General features: G+C 42.3%; 1 protein-coding gene across 5 annotated transcripts in view; it reads left to right on the plus strand.

The window, feature by feature from the left end:
* OSBPL5 (oxysterol binding protein like 5) overlaps positions 1-16190 on the plus strand; it is a 173621-nt gene that overhangs the window by 146131 nt on the left and 11300 nt on the right. For all 5 annotated transcript variants that reach the window (XM_030950552.1, XM_030950548.1, XM_030950550.1 and 2 more), the window contains 8 exons: positions 3474-3693; positions 7310-7494; positions 8879-8960; positions 9592-9690; positions 10545-10641; positions 12557-12655; positions 13831-13928; positions 15934-16023. In XM_030950552.1, the coding sequence (XP_030806412.1) occupies positions 3474-3693; positions 7310-7494; positions 8879-8960; positions 9592-9690; positions 10545-10641; positions 12557-12655; positions 13831-13928; positions 15934-16023 (970 nt within the window). The remainder of the gene's footprint in view (positions 1-3473; positions 3694-7309; positions 7495-8878; positions 8961-9591; positions 9691-10544; positions 10642-12556; positions 12656-13830; positions 13929-15933; positions 16024-16190) is intronic.

The raw sequence follows: 16190 nt of genomic DNA on the forward strand, positions 1-16190 counted from the left end.
GGAATGTGTACCCAAACTCCCCAGTGCTTAAAGCCCAGGGGAGTTTGAGGGTTGCACAACAGGAGGATGACTTGCTGTCATCCCTGAAGGAATGAAGAACATTTAAATAAGGGAGAATGCAAAACCCAAACTGTGCAAGTGCTAAGCAAAGTGGTTTTGGTTTGCCAGTGACAGTGGCTTCCTCACAGGGATTCAATCATTCTAATTAAATGCTTACCCTACAGGGAATCTTACCAATTAAATTGGCATGTAGTTGTTAGGGGGCCAGTTAATTACATTTAACTCTATGTTCAAATTAGCCAAACTACTCTGTCAAGAACAGAAAAAGAAAGGGAAGATGATGGATATTATGGGGAGAACAAAACCCCTTGGGAGCTGGCAAAAGCAGATTTTCTGTTGAGCCAAAGTAGCGTTTGTCTGCTGACTGCTTTGCTCCTTTCCTGCTGGGAAACAAATCAAGATTATACAGTGATTTCAAAATCCTTGTCTTTAGTAACATATAAAAATGAGAGAGAGAACTGTGCGAGTGAATCAAAGGCTTAAGTACTGTGTAAATCAGTGATTTTAGACAAGAGACTTTTAGGGCACCAGGCACTCTTCTTTTTAATATGAAGTTCTATTTCTTGTGGCTTCCATATCTCAACTCCAGCAGCCCCAGGAGTCTGGCTGGTTACTTCTTTGCAAAAGCCAAAGTTTTTTTATTTGCTTTGTGTAGAAGAACAGTATCAAACCCGAAGAAGTCCTGGTCACCAACTGATGTTTCCAGGAATGCCACTTAGAGAATAAAGCACTGTAAGAGAACAGTAAATTAGCCATGAAAAGTGCCAGGTTACCCATGTTCATGGTGCAAATCCAGTGCTGACTTTTAGCATAGTCATTTTCCCCCCCAGCTTTTGGATTCTGGTCCAAATCTCATTGGAAGCCCCTGGGAAGTCTTTACATTGATTGATTGGCCAAGCTCATGGCATGGCATTTGTTTTTAGCATATCACACATATTCAGTGGTGATTCTCTTTGGAGAAAGAACCTGGGTGCACTTCAGCATCTCGTATTTATCTTCAGGATGAGAAGCATCTGTTTTCCCTTTGGTTCCCCAGAGTGGCTCTGTGGCTCTGGATGTATTAAGTCTTGCCTGGTTAGTAGTCGTGGGTAATCAGTGCACAGTTCAGTGGAATTTGATATGAATCTGATTTTCCTCTTGGACTAAATCTGAAATCCTTAAAAAATACTAGGGTGGGGGGTGGTGGTGGTGAGGGAAAACTAAGAAAAAAGTAATTTACTCCATTAAACTTCAAATACTTCCCAAATGTGAGGCAGGTGACACTGAAAAACTTGCTCTTCTTACAAATGTGAAATAGAAACAAGTGCTGCATCTCAGCATGAACTAAAAGCCTTGTAATGAACTGTTCTTTCAAGTATTTTCCCCCATGGAGAAGATTTTCACTAGGTCTAGGGAACAAAGCAACCACAGACAACACTCACATGTTTACCTGGTCATTGAAAAATTAAGAACCAAATTAGGTATTTAAATGATCAAAACCAAATAATTTCCTGGATATACCATCCAGGAAACAGCTGTGGTGAGGAATCATGGGATAATATCTCCAGACAGCTCTCTCCTCATCTTTCTTCTGCTTTATTATTTTAAATTCATGTGTGTGTAATCCGTGTCTCCAGTGTATTTGGTTATCAGTCATTACATTTGCTGCCTGCTGGCTAAAAAAGAGAGCTAACATCCTGGCACTAGAACAATGAAGACACATAATGTCTGATAGCAAATTATTAGTTCTGGTCATTGACTCTGATTAATGATGTTAGTTTTATTATACAGTGCAACTGTCAATTAAAAAACTTTGTGGTTTGTATATATAAACACTGTATATATGTATATGTATGCAGACATACATATATTTACAAAGGGAATTAAAAGAAAGATTTTCTAAAGGCACAGAAAGCTGTAAGATGACACTTCCAAAAGAACTCTAGAAACTGGGCTCTGCCAGAAACTGAGCTGTGGCTGTCACAGTGTGGCTTGCTTGGCAAGTTAAAAATCATGAGCTTATTTCAATGCATAGTTGGAAGTTGAGATCTTCTGAAAAGCTGATGCCAGTTCTGAGTTTTGAGTCTTCTGTTGCCTTTTTTTTTTATTTAACAGGGCTCTACCTAGCAATGACTAATTATCTTTTTAAAATAGAAAATAACAAGAGTGGGGGGAAGAGCAAGGGTGGAAACTTTCAGCATTCATCCTAAGTAAAAATTGGAACATGGCCAGAATGACCTGAGAAAATGCCCATCATAGAGAAGCTTGATGCTTGACAGAACATTCCCATGTACTGAGAAATCTTGGAGAGGAAGACAGTCTACGGGAAGTTACAAAACTCTTTAAGATCCAGGGCCTGTTTAGATCCTCTGAAACCCTTTGTATAGCTGGAAATATTTTTTTTTATTGCTCTATCCAAGTGCAATTTTTCATGAGGTCTCTTAAGAAATTTTCAGAGGAAGGACCATCTGAGAAGCTCAACAAATGGGAGTTAGGCCAGGCCATGGAAGAGGTAATGTGTCTGCAGACATGTATGAATAAGGAAAACTGTTTCCCATGATAGATACCACTTGAAAAAAGTGCATTTAGTGAATACTTTTTGGCACCTGACCTCTGGCCTGTGCAATCAGGTTTGTCATCTGTCATATGAACTGCATCTGCTTTTTCAAGTGGAGATGCTGTAGGTTACTTGAGAGAGAATTTTTGGCATTCTCTGAAGGCTAGATCACCGGGCATGATGCTTGTTACACCTTCCATGCTTTCCTTTAGATGCTGTTATAATTTGGGAGTTCTTCTCACATGAAGTTGTCCACTCCATGCTTTCAACTCTGTTCTTGCCCACAGCATCATCTGGGGGAAGCACATTCCCCCAGAGGAAGGAATAGATGAGGGAGGGGTATGTGTGTGAGAAAATACTTGCTTCTCTTAGTTTTTATATTTGTCTTTTCTGGTGTAGGGCTGATTTAGGACCATCCTCTGTTGAAATAAAATAGCAATAGCACTGAAAAGAAAGTGTATCTCGTAGTGTCATATTTCTTGTATGTGCTGCAATCCTCTGATTTCTGTAAAGGGAAAAATCTCTCCTGGTGGATACTTCAGTTCTCTTATCAGCAGTGTGGAGTTGTTGGAGTGCACTTGCTCTGTATCCCTCTGGTCTGTGGGCTCCCATCCAGAGCAGCAGCAGAGCTGTGTAAGGATGGGTAAGTGGAGCTGACACCTTTTGAAAAGTGCAGTTTGGAGGGAAAAATTATGATGTAAAATCTCTCATTCTTTCTGTGATAAAACCCTTGTTACTCAGGAAATCAATGTCTGAGACAGTCCTGGTCTGCACACCCTATTCTGAGTCCTGGGAGTGTTTTTACTGTGTTTTAAAAGCCTTAAGGAATGTGGCTTTGTAATTCAAACTGAAGCAAGTAATGAACTGTGTGTTGCAGGTTGAATGAATCAACCCTGGAGAACAACCACCACTTAGAAAACGATGCTTTTTCGGACAAGTCCGAGAGAGACAACATAGAGGAGTCAGAGAATGAAGCACAGGAGAACAGCCGCAAGACAAATGAAAGTGAGAGTGATCAGTCAGAAATACAGGGAGAGCTCTCTCCAGGAAGGAAGGGGACCACTTATATTGAACAAGTCTATGAAGAATTTGGAGAGGTAAGAAACCAAAAATCTTGATTGCTGCCTGTTCCTGTTAAAATGTCTGTTCATAGTATTTGTCCTTTAGCCTTTTAGCTGTGTGGCAGGTAACAGCCAACTTTATGGGTTCTGGTGTTTTACAAACAAAGCAAAGCACAGTTTTCTGCTAAATTACATGGTGTTTTGTTCTTTAATAATTCTGCATTATGAACAGCAGCTCTGCTACTGTGCTTTGGTGTGTTTCCAGCATGAGTGATTGCTTTAACCAGTTATTGCATTAAAGATCTGCACAGCATTGGCACATACATGGAGCCAGCAGGAGGGGGGATTATTATCCTGGGCATGTGTCCTGGCCAATTAGGGCACTCAGTCCTTGTGTGATACAAAATGTGACACTTCCCTTTTTTTATTATGCATGGAACATCCTATTTTTTGTGTCTGAATGGAGCATTTGAGACTCTTGATTGCTAAATGCCAGTTGCTTATCTGAAAGCCATTTCTCATGACATTTAACAGCAGGAGGATGCATTTCTGTTCCACATAAGAGCCCTGCTAGCTGATGTCACTGTGACGCCTCTGAGGAAGGCAGTGGTAGAGAGCTGGGGCAGCCAAGTGTGCTGTGTGAGAATCAGTCTGAGCAGGCAGCAGAGGAGCTCTGCTCTGAGCACTTGCTTGCCTGCTGCTTTGAACAAGGAAGCTGAGGTCTTGTTGGTGCTTCAAAGAAATACACTGCTGGGAAACTGTTTTTTGCTTAGAGTCACAGAATTGTAGAACAATTTACATTAGAAAAGATCCTTAAGACCAAGTCCAGTTATTAACTCAGCGCTGCCAAGTCCACTGCTAAACCATGTCCCTCAGCATCACATCTACATGGCTTTTAAGTGCCTTCAGGGATGGTGACTCCATCACCATCTGTTCCAGGCCTGTTCCAATGCCAGACAATCCTTTTAGTGAAAAAGTTTTGCTAATATCTACTCTAAACTTGCCCTGACATAGCTTGAGGCCACTTCCTTTTCTCCTATCACTTTTTACCTGGAGAAGACACCAACACTCACCTCTCTGCAACCTCCTTTCAGGTAGTTCTAGAGAGTGATAAAGTCTTCCCTCAGCCTTGTTTTCTTCAGGCTAAACCACCCAAGTTCCCTCAGCTGCTCCTTACAGGACTCGTGCTCCAGACCCTTCACCAGCCTCTTACACTTTTCTTTCAATGTTCTCCTGAAAGTGTAGTACTAATATTGACAAAAAATAAATAGTCAAATATATCCTAATTACACCTAGCTTCTCTTCAGTGCATTTTTTTCCCTCAAATCCTCTTGCAGACAAATGGCAACTGGGTTCAAACAGGAGATTTTGAATATAGATGAGTAACTACGCAGCGGCAAAATGAAAGCAAACAATTTCTGTCAGCTGCTTATTCTGAAATGACCTTTCTTCACATGACAAACTTGCCCTAGAAGTGGTGGTAGGGCAGGCTGATATTTTGGTGTTTGAACAAACATTACAGGCTACACTGATGTGTGTACGTGGGTGTGTGAGAGAAAGAGAGATCTCTGCAGTTTTACATTAAAATAAGAAAAAAATGTGCTACAAACCAAGTGAAAAAGATTGCATTTCTGTTGGAGAGTGACACTTAGTATGGCATTAAATAAGTCTCTCTGTAGTGTGTCTGCTCGGGCACAGGCAGCATCCAGTGGGCTTCCAAAAAGAATTGCCATGTGGCCTTGGCCCATGGGTGTTTTGTAAGATTTCTTCAGGAGGTGGGGCTGTCATCACCTGGGCTATGCAGATAGGACTGGTTGTTGAGTCTGAACTCACTGATGAAAGGAACGTAGAGAAAAATGGGTTTTGTGCAATGGTGTGACTCCCCTGAGTGGAGATGTAGCAAGGTAAACACGTGCCAGAAGTAATGTCAGTCTTCATCTTAAACTGAAACTGCCCTCAGCCTGTGTGTGCAATTCAGGTGTGGCAGCACAAAGGTCACAGGCTGGCACTGGTACATTTTCAGCTTGGCTGTGAGGGTTCATTTTAAAGGTGTGCACCTGGGTAGGTGCCTCGCTGGGCTCTTGGAAGGTGTTTGTGCGATTGGCATTCCAGTTTTGCCTTGTTTGCAAATTGAATGTGAAGGCAGAGACAGGTGTCAGAAGAACTTTGAGATTGCAGAAGTTGGTCTAGAACACAAAATAGGCACTTTGGTAGGTAGATTGATAACAGAAAAAAAAAAGAAAACAAAAACATTTTTTCCAGGCTTGTAGTTTAAACAAGTTCTAAAAAGGGTTATTATTTGAGGTTGTTCACATCTTCCTGCATCTTTTTCTTTTTCTATTTATGTCCATCCTGTGTGCAGTGATTCATTGTGAGTAACACTTTGTCCACCAATTTCAACATGGCATTAACTTATATTGGCAGTAGATGCACACTTGAGAACCTGGATAAATAATGAGAGTTCTGACAGACCTCTGCATTGTGAGCCCTAGGTGATGTTGTGGTATTCCATTTCTCCTTGGAGGTGCAAGGTGTGCATTGCATCAGACTGTCAAAAGAAGAATTGTACAAAAATTGAAAAGCAGCAGAGTAGCAGAGCTTTGTTGTTCCTCAGTTTGAAATTCCCTCAGCCTGCAAGCCCTGTAGGACTGGTGAACTTGCTGTGACCGTAGAGCTGATTGGGAGGCAACATGGAGGCAATGCTCAGGTGGTGAAAAAGAATGTTTAGTGATTTATACCACCTGAAAATCCTGTTGTGCAGTGCTATGCCCTCTCCCAAACCAAAGTCCATTCCAAAAGTAAATCTGGGCCCTTTTTCTCATAGAAATCTCTTGCCTAAAATCAGTAGAAAGCCTAAATTATGATGCCTAAATCTTAAATTATGATGCCTAGTGTCCATTAAAATGGAATTTTCTTTGAAAATTTAATTTACCTTCTCTAGTGGTGTGAAGGGCATGTTACATATCTCGTAGACCCATTGAATGCATAGGAACTACACAGGGCTGAAACCACAGCATAACCCCTGGCTTTTTTACCTACACTTCTGCTGCAAAGGGCCCTGAGCAGCACTGGCAGGTGCTGGGGTTTTTGTGCCTGTCACCTGGCAGTGGGGCCCTTGCCATATTGACACACCAGTTTGTCTTATCTAGAAGTTGCAGGACTGCTTCTGTTCTCTGTTGATTACTTGTTTACTGCCTACATTTTTCTACATCTATCCTAGTGAATCTTATAATCTCTCATTTATGGAGAATGGGACTGAGAGGAACTGCCTCTTTGCATCCCCCAGGCCACAGGGATGGTGTGACAGCTCTGGGCATGTCCACCCCTCCTAAGGGCCTGCAGTGCAGAGTCCCCTTGGCTAATGGTGGTCCATGCTGGCCCCTGACAGCCCTGGGGTGTGGAGGCAGTGCCTCAGGAAGGCACTGCCTTGTGCCAGCCTTCCCAGACACCCAGGGCTTCCTGCTCCGCTTGCTTGATTGCTTTGGGGGTTCATTTCTACTGAGACATGGCTGATGTCTCTCTGCACTGGTGTAGGTGAGCAGTCACCTTGTGCCAGGGCGTGGCAGTCATGGCTCAGCTTGGACCCTGGAGAAATGCACCCACAGGGAATGGTTTTCCTGTGCCTGCCTTGAAGTTCCCTTTGCCTCTGTAGACAGGGGAGTCGTCTCAGACAGAAACGGTCTCTGAGGAGAACAAGAGCCTGATGTGGATCCTGCTGAAGCAGCTGCGGCCTGGCATGGACCTGTCCCGGGTGGTGCTGCCCACCTTCATCCTGGAGCCGCGCTCCTTCCTTAACAAGCTCTCCGACTACTACTACCATGCCGACCTGCTCTCCCAGTAAGCAGCACACAGGCTGGGCCTGACCTGAGCACTTCTCCTGTACTTGGGAAAATATCTCTGTGTGTGCCAGAAAGGCTCCCAGATAGTACTGAGGTCACTGGCTTCAACATAGATCAAGCCAGGCACCAGCTGCAGTGACTTCTTACAGATAGACTGCTGCCAGTGAGGGGCAAGGAAGGAAAAGTTAAACTCCAGAGAAACCCACCTTTGCATATGGATGTGTTTGGCGCTGCTGGCTGTAACTGATGGGAATTCAGCCGATGCCTTGGAGTTTTGTACAACAGAACTGTGCCACCTCCTGGTGTGCTCGTGTACATACAGGAATAGGGGAATAGGACAGAGCAACCAGAATCGTCAAGCACTTCTGTTCCCCAACACAATATAATTATCATGGTTAAAAAATAAATAAGAAACATCTTTTAAAACCATTGATGATAGAAGCCTGCTGGTAGCAACAGAGTAGAAAATAGGAAATGTTCTGCTTCCAGATAGGACCTGCCTTCTGAATGAGATATGCCTAGTGGATTATAAAACCAGCATGTGCAATATTCTAATAGCAGCACTAGTTACTCATTTTTATTCCACTTTCTCTGGGATACAGTAATTACAGAATCATGGTATTTTCAAGCCTTGTTTGTGGTATTTGTACCATCTGAAGTTAAAGAAATAGTTCTCCTCAGTGCTGATATGTAAGAAGAGTTCAAGAGGTTTGGAGGTTTTGATTAAAAAATTGTTTAATTTGTGGTTTGGGTGATCCTTCTAAATGAATTTTGAAATAATTTACCCAAGTTGATTTTTAAATCTGACTAAATGGTTGAAAATACCAGGAATGCCTTTGGTTTGGTTTTCTTCCTGCATCATCTTTGAGCATTGTTTGGAGGTGCTGGCTGAGATGACTTTTCTAAGTCCCTTCCAACCAGAAGTATTGCATGAAATATCAAAGTACTGGTAGAGCTCATGGAGCACATCAGCTTTAAAGATCTTTTATGAAAGAGGAAAACAAAGAACAAGAGACCAAAAAAATTCTTGATGGCATAGGTTTATTTTTATGACTCACACTGTGCTACTAGCTTGTGACTCAGTGTGAGAGGCAGTCCCACATTAACCTACTCCAATATCCAATCAAACCTGATACACTCCAGAAATTTTATTGGTCTTTTCACAGAAATGCGGGGCAAGGGGTGTCACTTTTTACCAATTTGTGTTGTGCGATGTATGTTACTAAAACTATATATATTTCTGCTGGGAGACACCTTTTTCACTGGCAGCAGAGCAGAAGTTGTGGGGAAATAGATTTAAATTCATGTTATTATACTGATAAGAAACGAATGTGATGTGTGACCAGTATAAAGAGCATTTTATGTTCTATTCTGTTCTGCAGGGCTGTCCTTGAAGATGATCCATACACCCGAATGAAGCAAGTTCTGAGGTGGTATCTGTCCGGCTTCTATAAGAAGCCAAAGGTAAAATGAGATATGAAATTGGGGTTGTAATGGGCATTGAAATCTTCTGCTATGGTTTTGTTTAATTTCTCTGTTGCCTCTCCTTTGAGACTTTACCTCTTTTACTGCTCAGAAGACTTTGACCATTACTTTTAAAACTGCGGTTGCATTTGGTTTCAGAGTAGACAGTGAATGCAAAATAGGGGCAATCAACCTCAGAGTCTTTGCACTGCACACAGTTAGAAAGTAAAACTGGTCATCGACAAGTAACATGCCCTGGGATGCAAGGTTTTTCCCTTTGCTGAAAGCAGGTCTTCTTTTCTCTTTTCAGGCCAATTAGTACCACTGTGCCATGTCCCCACATCAGTGTGCCCTTGCTGTGTGTAGTAGCATCAACAATACAACAATAAAGTTTGATCATCTTTGATTGGGCAGTATTAAATATTAAAATGGTGAGAATAGCAGATTAATCCATGGCTGGGATGAGGAGATTAGATTAGATGGATATGTAACTAGTTCTTCAGTTTTTATTCTTGTGATTGACTTTATCTAAAGCATCCAAGAAAAAAATTACTGTATTGTTTTGTGGCCATCTGTAGCATTGGATTGCAAATCTTCATTTGTAGCAGGTTTTGATTACTTGGTTTTTCAGGGAATAAAAAAGCCATACAACCCTATTCTGGGAGAGACATTTCGCTGCTGTTGGTTTCACCCCCAGACGAACAGTCACACATTTTACATTGCAGAACAGGTGAGTTGCTGTTTGGATGCTCAACTGTTGCCACCACCAACCTGCTTGCACCTCCATGCACAGAAACACACTACTCCTCTCACCCTAGGAGCTCTGTGTAAACAGGCAGAGCAGAACCTGGGGTAAACTGGCTGCTGATCTTTTTTCTTTGCAGATTTACAGAAATTATGTGGGGCTTGGTGGGCACTCAAGACTATAACAACAGGTCTTCCATATATAACATCAGCTTCTTCAATGGGATTCGGCCCTACTGTTTTCTTATTGTTAATAAAATGGGAGTTGCATTGCCTCTGTCAAAAGGGGCATAAAACACACAACCAAATCCTTCTATCTTTTTATTTCTAAACTTTTTATGATTATTTTAATAGGAGTAAATTGAGGGCTTATCTCTATGTCTTTGTGATTAAAAGGTCAGAGCTCATAAGTTCACTGGCCTAACAAAGTGTAGTTTGAGATTTATCATGTTAATAAAGGAATCTGAGAACTGTGTGGTCTTTGGTAAAGGGACTCCCAGTTTCACATACATTTTTCCCTATTTGATTAGATAATTTTAGCTTTGTTAAAATTTTTATTTCAACCACTGCATGCATTTCATGGATGTTATTCAAATGCTGCACTAAGGTTCTGCACTGTTCATTTATTGTCTTGAAAACCTTACACTCAGCCTGTTGGCCTGAAAGTGATTTCATATGCACAAGCTCAAGAAAATACAGGGTGGGGGAGAAACATTAGATGTATAGTGCTCTGATACATAATAATGGTGTCATGTATTGTGTTCCCCCTTCGTTCTGCACTCCCCCTCTGCTTGGCCTGTGCACACTGCTCTAAATGACCCCTGCCTGTTTTTATCCTAGGTGTCCCATCACCCACCAGTGTCAGCCTTTCACGTCAGCAATAGGAAGGATGGATTCTGCATTTCTGGCAGCATTCTAGCTAGGTCCAAGTTTTATGGTAAGGCATTAAGTCTAGGCCTCCTCCAGGTAATGTTGTGGCATCTGTCGCAGACATCTTTTTGTGAAAAATCCTTTCCTTAGGTTTTTTCCCGCTGAGAAGCTGAGAGGCCTCAGGAACAAAATGTAAACAATGATTATCTGCTGCTGTGGAATGCAACAGGTGGATCTGTGATTGGTCTCATGTGGTTGTTTGTAATTAATGGCCAATCACAGCCCAGCTGGCTTGGACACAGGGCCCAAGCCACAAACCTTTGTTATCATTCTTTCTGATTCTAAGCTTAGCTAGCCTTCTGATGAAACTTTTTCTTCTATTCTTTTAGTATAGTTTTAATGTAATATATATCATAAAATAATAAATCAAGCCTTCTGAAACATGGAGTCAAATTCTCGTCTCTTCCCCCATCCTGGGACTCCTGTGAACGCCGTCACAGGCATCAGTTTTGGTTTGTTTTTCAATCATTCCTCAGTGTGTTGAGAGTAAAGAACAAAGAAATGGTTGACCGTTCTATCACCGGGATAGCCTAAGTCCTTGTCTTGGCTCTTCTGGGTCTTCCCCACTTGCACCATTTCAGTTTGACACCACTATGATGTTAAAAGAAATAAAAACTGAGAGAGAAAGATTGAGAGCTTTATAAATCTGGTTTTCAGAAGGCAAAGGTTCACAATAATATATGGGATTGTCAGTATGCACTCGGTATGTGTTCATGGATGAGTTACATTTCAGCTCTCTGTCACTCAGCCAACAAACACAAAAGTCTCTGAATAAATTTGAACCTTTATCTGGCTCCCAGAGTCCTGTGGGGTTGAAGCCCAGACCTTCAAAATGTCCTCCAGTCATTTAATATCAATGGAAACAACACAACTCCAGACTCTGAAACACTGTTGCTGTTTGAAATCAGTTTTTTGTTTAGACAAACATTTCATGATTACTGTCCTCTGCTGAATGTGTTTGCCAAAACACTTCAAGATAGTCTTTGCTGTCCTTCTGGCAATTTCATTTGTTATTTGGGATCATCTCCTGTTGCAGCAGACCTCTCGTTAGGGGTAGAAATGAGCCAAGACACAGACTCTCATTTAAAAATGTGAAAAGTGTCCTGCTTTATTCTTCTTTATAACTTAGCCATCCTGACTCTGACTACAGCAAGTTCCTACTGTTGGCTTCTCTGACAGACTCTGACTGGTGGCTCTTCCTGCTGGAACATGACTGCAAGTATTTCCTTGCTGCCTCGGCTTTTACCGAGCTCGACTATGACTGCAGGCTCCAACAGCAGGCTCTAACTCTGTCAGACACAGACCGACCTCACAGCAGATCTTTCGTAGCAGCAGTTCTCTTCCTTGTTTTCTTCCTCAGGGCTCCTCTATCTTCTCAAGGTCTTCTTCCTCTAGGCCTTCTTCCTCAAGGATTCCCCCTGACGGGCCAACTCAACCCTTTTGTCACGCTTATCCCTGTTAGTCACAGCTGCAACCCATTCAGGGCAAGGCTGTTCTTCTTTGGTAATTAGTACAACCTTTGTTCTTCTTTGGTAATTAGTTAAACTTTGGTAATTTGTACAACATTAGTACTATTTATCAGGGCAAGGTTACTTGTAATCCTTTCTTCTACACCTACAATCCACAATCAGAAAAATTGTGAGAAGTGGAGGACCTAAGAAACTTCTGAGCTCCCACTAATGACCTGTGAAATCTGCTTCTCTTTCTCCAAGACGGGCTAAATGCCAGAGCAAGTAAGAGCTGCAGAGTTTGTTAGAACTGCCTGCCTCCAGCTGTGCATAATTTGCAGGGTCCTAAATTTTGAGCATTTCATCTCTTCTTTCATTAGTGACATACATTTGAATGGAAATGCTTTTTCTAAAGTAGGAGGAGGGGCAAAGTATAACATGACTTTTTAATGTTTATGTTTTTTTAAATTCTAGGCAACTCACTTTCTGCATTGTTGGATGGGAAAGCAAAGCTTACGTTTCTAAGCAGAGGGGAAGAGTATATAATCACTATGCCATATGCCCACTGTAAAGGTAAGGTATGACTCTTCAAATAAGAAGCAAACAGAGTAACAAAATGGTGTCTCACTGACTAACTTTGCACTGGCTCTCCCCTCTCAAGCAGCTGACACCACAGGGCCTGGTAACTCCAGAGAGCCCCCCATGAGTCCCAGCACTCAGCAGGAGACCTTCAGTAATCCTCACTGAAGTCTTTCTGGTTTACCTGGGCACAGCCCAGGAGAGAATCAGGCCCATCAGTGTTAATTTTCACACTATGCAGAAACAGAAAATACTGCATATATGCACTGCAGATAAGATGAAAAGAGCAAGACTACATTTCTGAGCTTCTTAAAAGTTTTTATTATGTTAACGCTGAAATTGCTTGATATATTTTCTGGCTTTTTGAGGATAAAGGAAATTCCTGCCTTCTCTTGCTATTGTTTGTTACTCTAATCATTGTACTTCTCAGAGTATGAGCTGCCTCAGTGAGGCTGGCTGCTGCTGCTGGTGAGGCTTTGCTCTGTGGAGCCAGCATGTGCTGAGCCTGCGGCATGGCTGCTCATTCACTGCTCCTCAGGAAGCTCTGTCTGCATCATTTTCACTGCAGAGTAAAAATCAGCAGTCAAATCCAATTTTGGTGGTTGATTATTTTTTAATTTGGCACACTGACTTGTAAATTTATATTTAGAAGAGCCTGGGTACCTGAAAACAGTAACTTCATAACATCATGTCCTCTCTCAAGCATTCCTTTCCATAAATCTTCTTACCAATTTTTCTTTTTCTGCAAAAGACCTTCAGCAAATGGTAAATGTGTAAAAAGTTCCCTCATGACCTCTAGTCTCCCAGATTCTGGTGAATCCCATTACAGCTTCTCTCTTCTTCAATCACCTTGAGAGAACTGACTGGATCTGTTTAAACACGAGTGAAGTTGCACAACTTACTTTTTTTTTCCTGTCTCACTTTCAGCTTGTCACAGGTGCACCTGAGTCAGGCTATTTCCTAGCTGGTGTTAGAAATGGGGAATATGGACTCAGGGAGAGATTCTTCATGCTTATAGTAAAGAGCCATTTCCTAGAAACCTCCAGCTCTGTCTTTTCAAAACTCTAAGCCAAGTGATTTTCACAGTGTGCCAGCAAGAGCCAGGTTTACTTGAGAAAGCAGGTTGCTTCCACTGGGGCCTCTCTTAAGCCTCTTTTTTTTCCTTTCAGGACTTTTATATGGTACCATGACAATGGAGCTTGGAGGGAAAGTTACCATTGACTGTGAGAAAACCAACCACAGGGCAGAACTGGAATTCAAGCTAAAGGTAAGATACATTAAAAATGGCCCCATTTTGAGTGGGTCTCAGTCTTGCCCCTGTGCCCAGGCAGGGTTTGATCATTTCTGTACCAGCAATGTACGTGAGCATCAGAGTGAGGCCTGCCTGGAGAGAAGGTGTCACCCTGCTGCTGGTTTTGCCTCATGCAACTCAAACTGACCCCAGGAAGCCTTCGTTTTACATTACTTTTTCTGGCTACTGGCTAAATTTTGTTCTGAAAGTTTGGCAATGACAATGTGGCTTCTGTTTGAGGAGGGATAATTAGTTTTGCTTGCAAAATCTAGTGAGTGTACAGAGAACTTGGAGGTGAGTTAGGATGTGGATCTTTGGGGTAGCCCTCCAGCAGCCATCACATAGGTACTCGTACCTTGCAGGCGTTGTGGTGAGCTGCACCTTGTGTTTCTGAGGGCTGCAGGATCTTGCCCTGATGGCAAAGTGAGAGCCCATTGTCAGGCAGATAATTCTGAGTGGCTGGCACACTGGCAAATCCTGCACTGAATTGTTCATGTAGCTAGTCCCTCCCCTGAAAAGCCTGGTGATGCAAATTCATGCAGACAAAATGGAGACATCTTTGAGCATTTCTGTTAATACATGGGTTAAAATTTAGGAGGGAAAGTGACAACCTGTAACTTTCTTTGGGCAGTTAACTTGATTTTTAAGGAGCATCCTTTTCTCTTCTGCTCCAAACAATTTCTTGCCTAAGCATAAAATGAAAGGAGAATTGAGATACTGCAGGACTTCAGAGTTGCAGCCTTATCCAATATAAATGTGAGAGATCACTGGAGTTAGGGGAATCTTTTGTTAACTGTGAGTTGTTTGAGGGCAATCATATTTTTGTGTCTTTATTTCCCCTACAAAGGGAACTCTTGCTCCTGTACTTCCCTGACATTTGCACCTACTTGTCTTTAAAGCCTGTTTTTCCCAAAGGCCTGGTGTACTGTGTTGAGGCCAGGATATTTCCTTGACTTGGGTGTCATCTCAAACCTACAAACACTTTAGAGCCTAAAATGCTTCTTTTCTGGCTTGAAAACAGTGTGATTCATCCAAACATGTTTCTGAAAGGTCCTGATGATGTAATTACATGCTCTGCTTTGAGCATTTCCTAGCTATCTATTTTAGTAGAACTGTGGGAAGTTGCAGGTAAATCCCTTAACTTTGTTTTTAATTTGGATATGTACCAGAGATTGATGTTTAAGATACATGTGATTATTTTATCCATGGGTGTTGTGTGAAATTTGGGTTTATTTAACACACACACACACACACACACACACACACAAAAGTTTGTCTGTACAAATGTTTTCAGAAAGTGCCTGATAAAACATCTGAAGAGGTGTGTTCTGTGAACCGAGGAGCTGCTCACACTTTCACTGGCATTTCCTGTGTTTGGCAGCCAGGAGATAGGTGGAATTTTCCATTGTTCTGGGATTTATTTATTTATTTTCCTTGACTCTGGGAATACCCTTTTTCTTTGGTTTGTGGTTTTTGTTTTGTTGGTTTTTTTTGCTGTTCAGAGCTTCTTCACACTGGAGACTTGACTCACACGATGCCACCAGCAGTGCCACACTGCTGTTGCTGTCCCATAAGCAGAAAGACTCCCCACTAGTGCTGCTCCTTTTCTTTGGACAAGGGTGCAAAGGCTGTGATTCTGTACAGTGGGATTCTGTACAGTGATTCAGTACACTTATCCTGATGTCTGGCTGACAATAAATAACTATATTTCCAATAAAGATGAGACCTTGCACTCCTGAGTGTTAATGCACCTCAAGGTTTATTTCCCTACCTGAAACTGCAGTGTTTGTGGTGTTACAAACAAAAGGAAGGGGGCACAATGTGAGACAGTCAAAATCCATGTTAAATTCATTCTGCCTTTCCCCAGAAATACTGTAAGTCAGCCAGTTGCACGTTCCTTGCCTCCTGTTGCATCTCTGTTGGCTCCCTTCCAGTCCTCACTAGACTGACCACGTTTGCTGTTTCTCTTCTCCCCTGACAGCCCTTCTTCGGTGGCAGCACGAGCATTAATCAGATCTCGGGGAAGATTAAATGTGGAGAAGAAGTGCTAGCGAGTCTCACTGGACACTGGGTAACATTTGATATTCGAAGTTGCTGGCAGGTTAGGAGCCGGTGGCTGCAGGGTTCGAGGGAGGGCTGGCAGCCCTTGGCATGCTCCCTGCACTGGAATGGGCACTGGGAGGGCCCTGTCCTGCCTCTTGCCACCAGCCCCAGGGAGTGCTGGTGAGCACAGCCTGG

The sequence above is a fragment of the Camarhynchus parvulus genome, chromosome 5 (assembly GCF_901933205.1).
Source record: "Camarhynchus parvulus chromosome 5, STF_HiC, whole genome shotgun sequence".
Taxonomy (NCBI): Eukaryota; Metazoa; Chordata; class Aves; order Passeriformes; family Thraupidae; genus Camarhynchus; species Camarhynchus parvulus.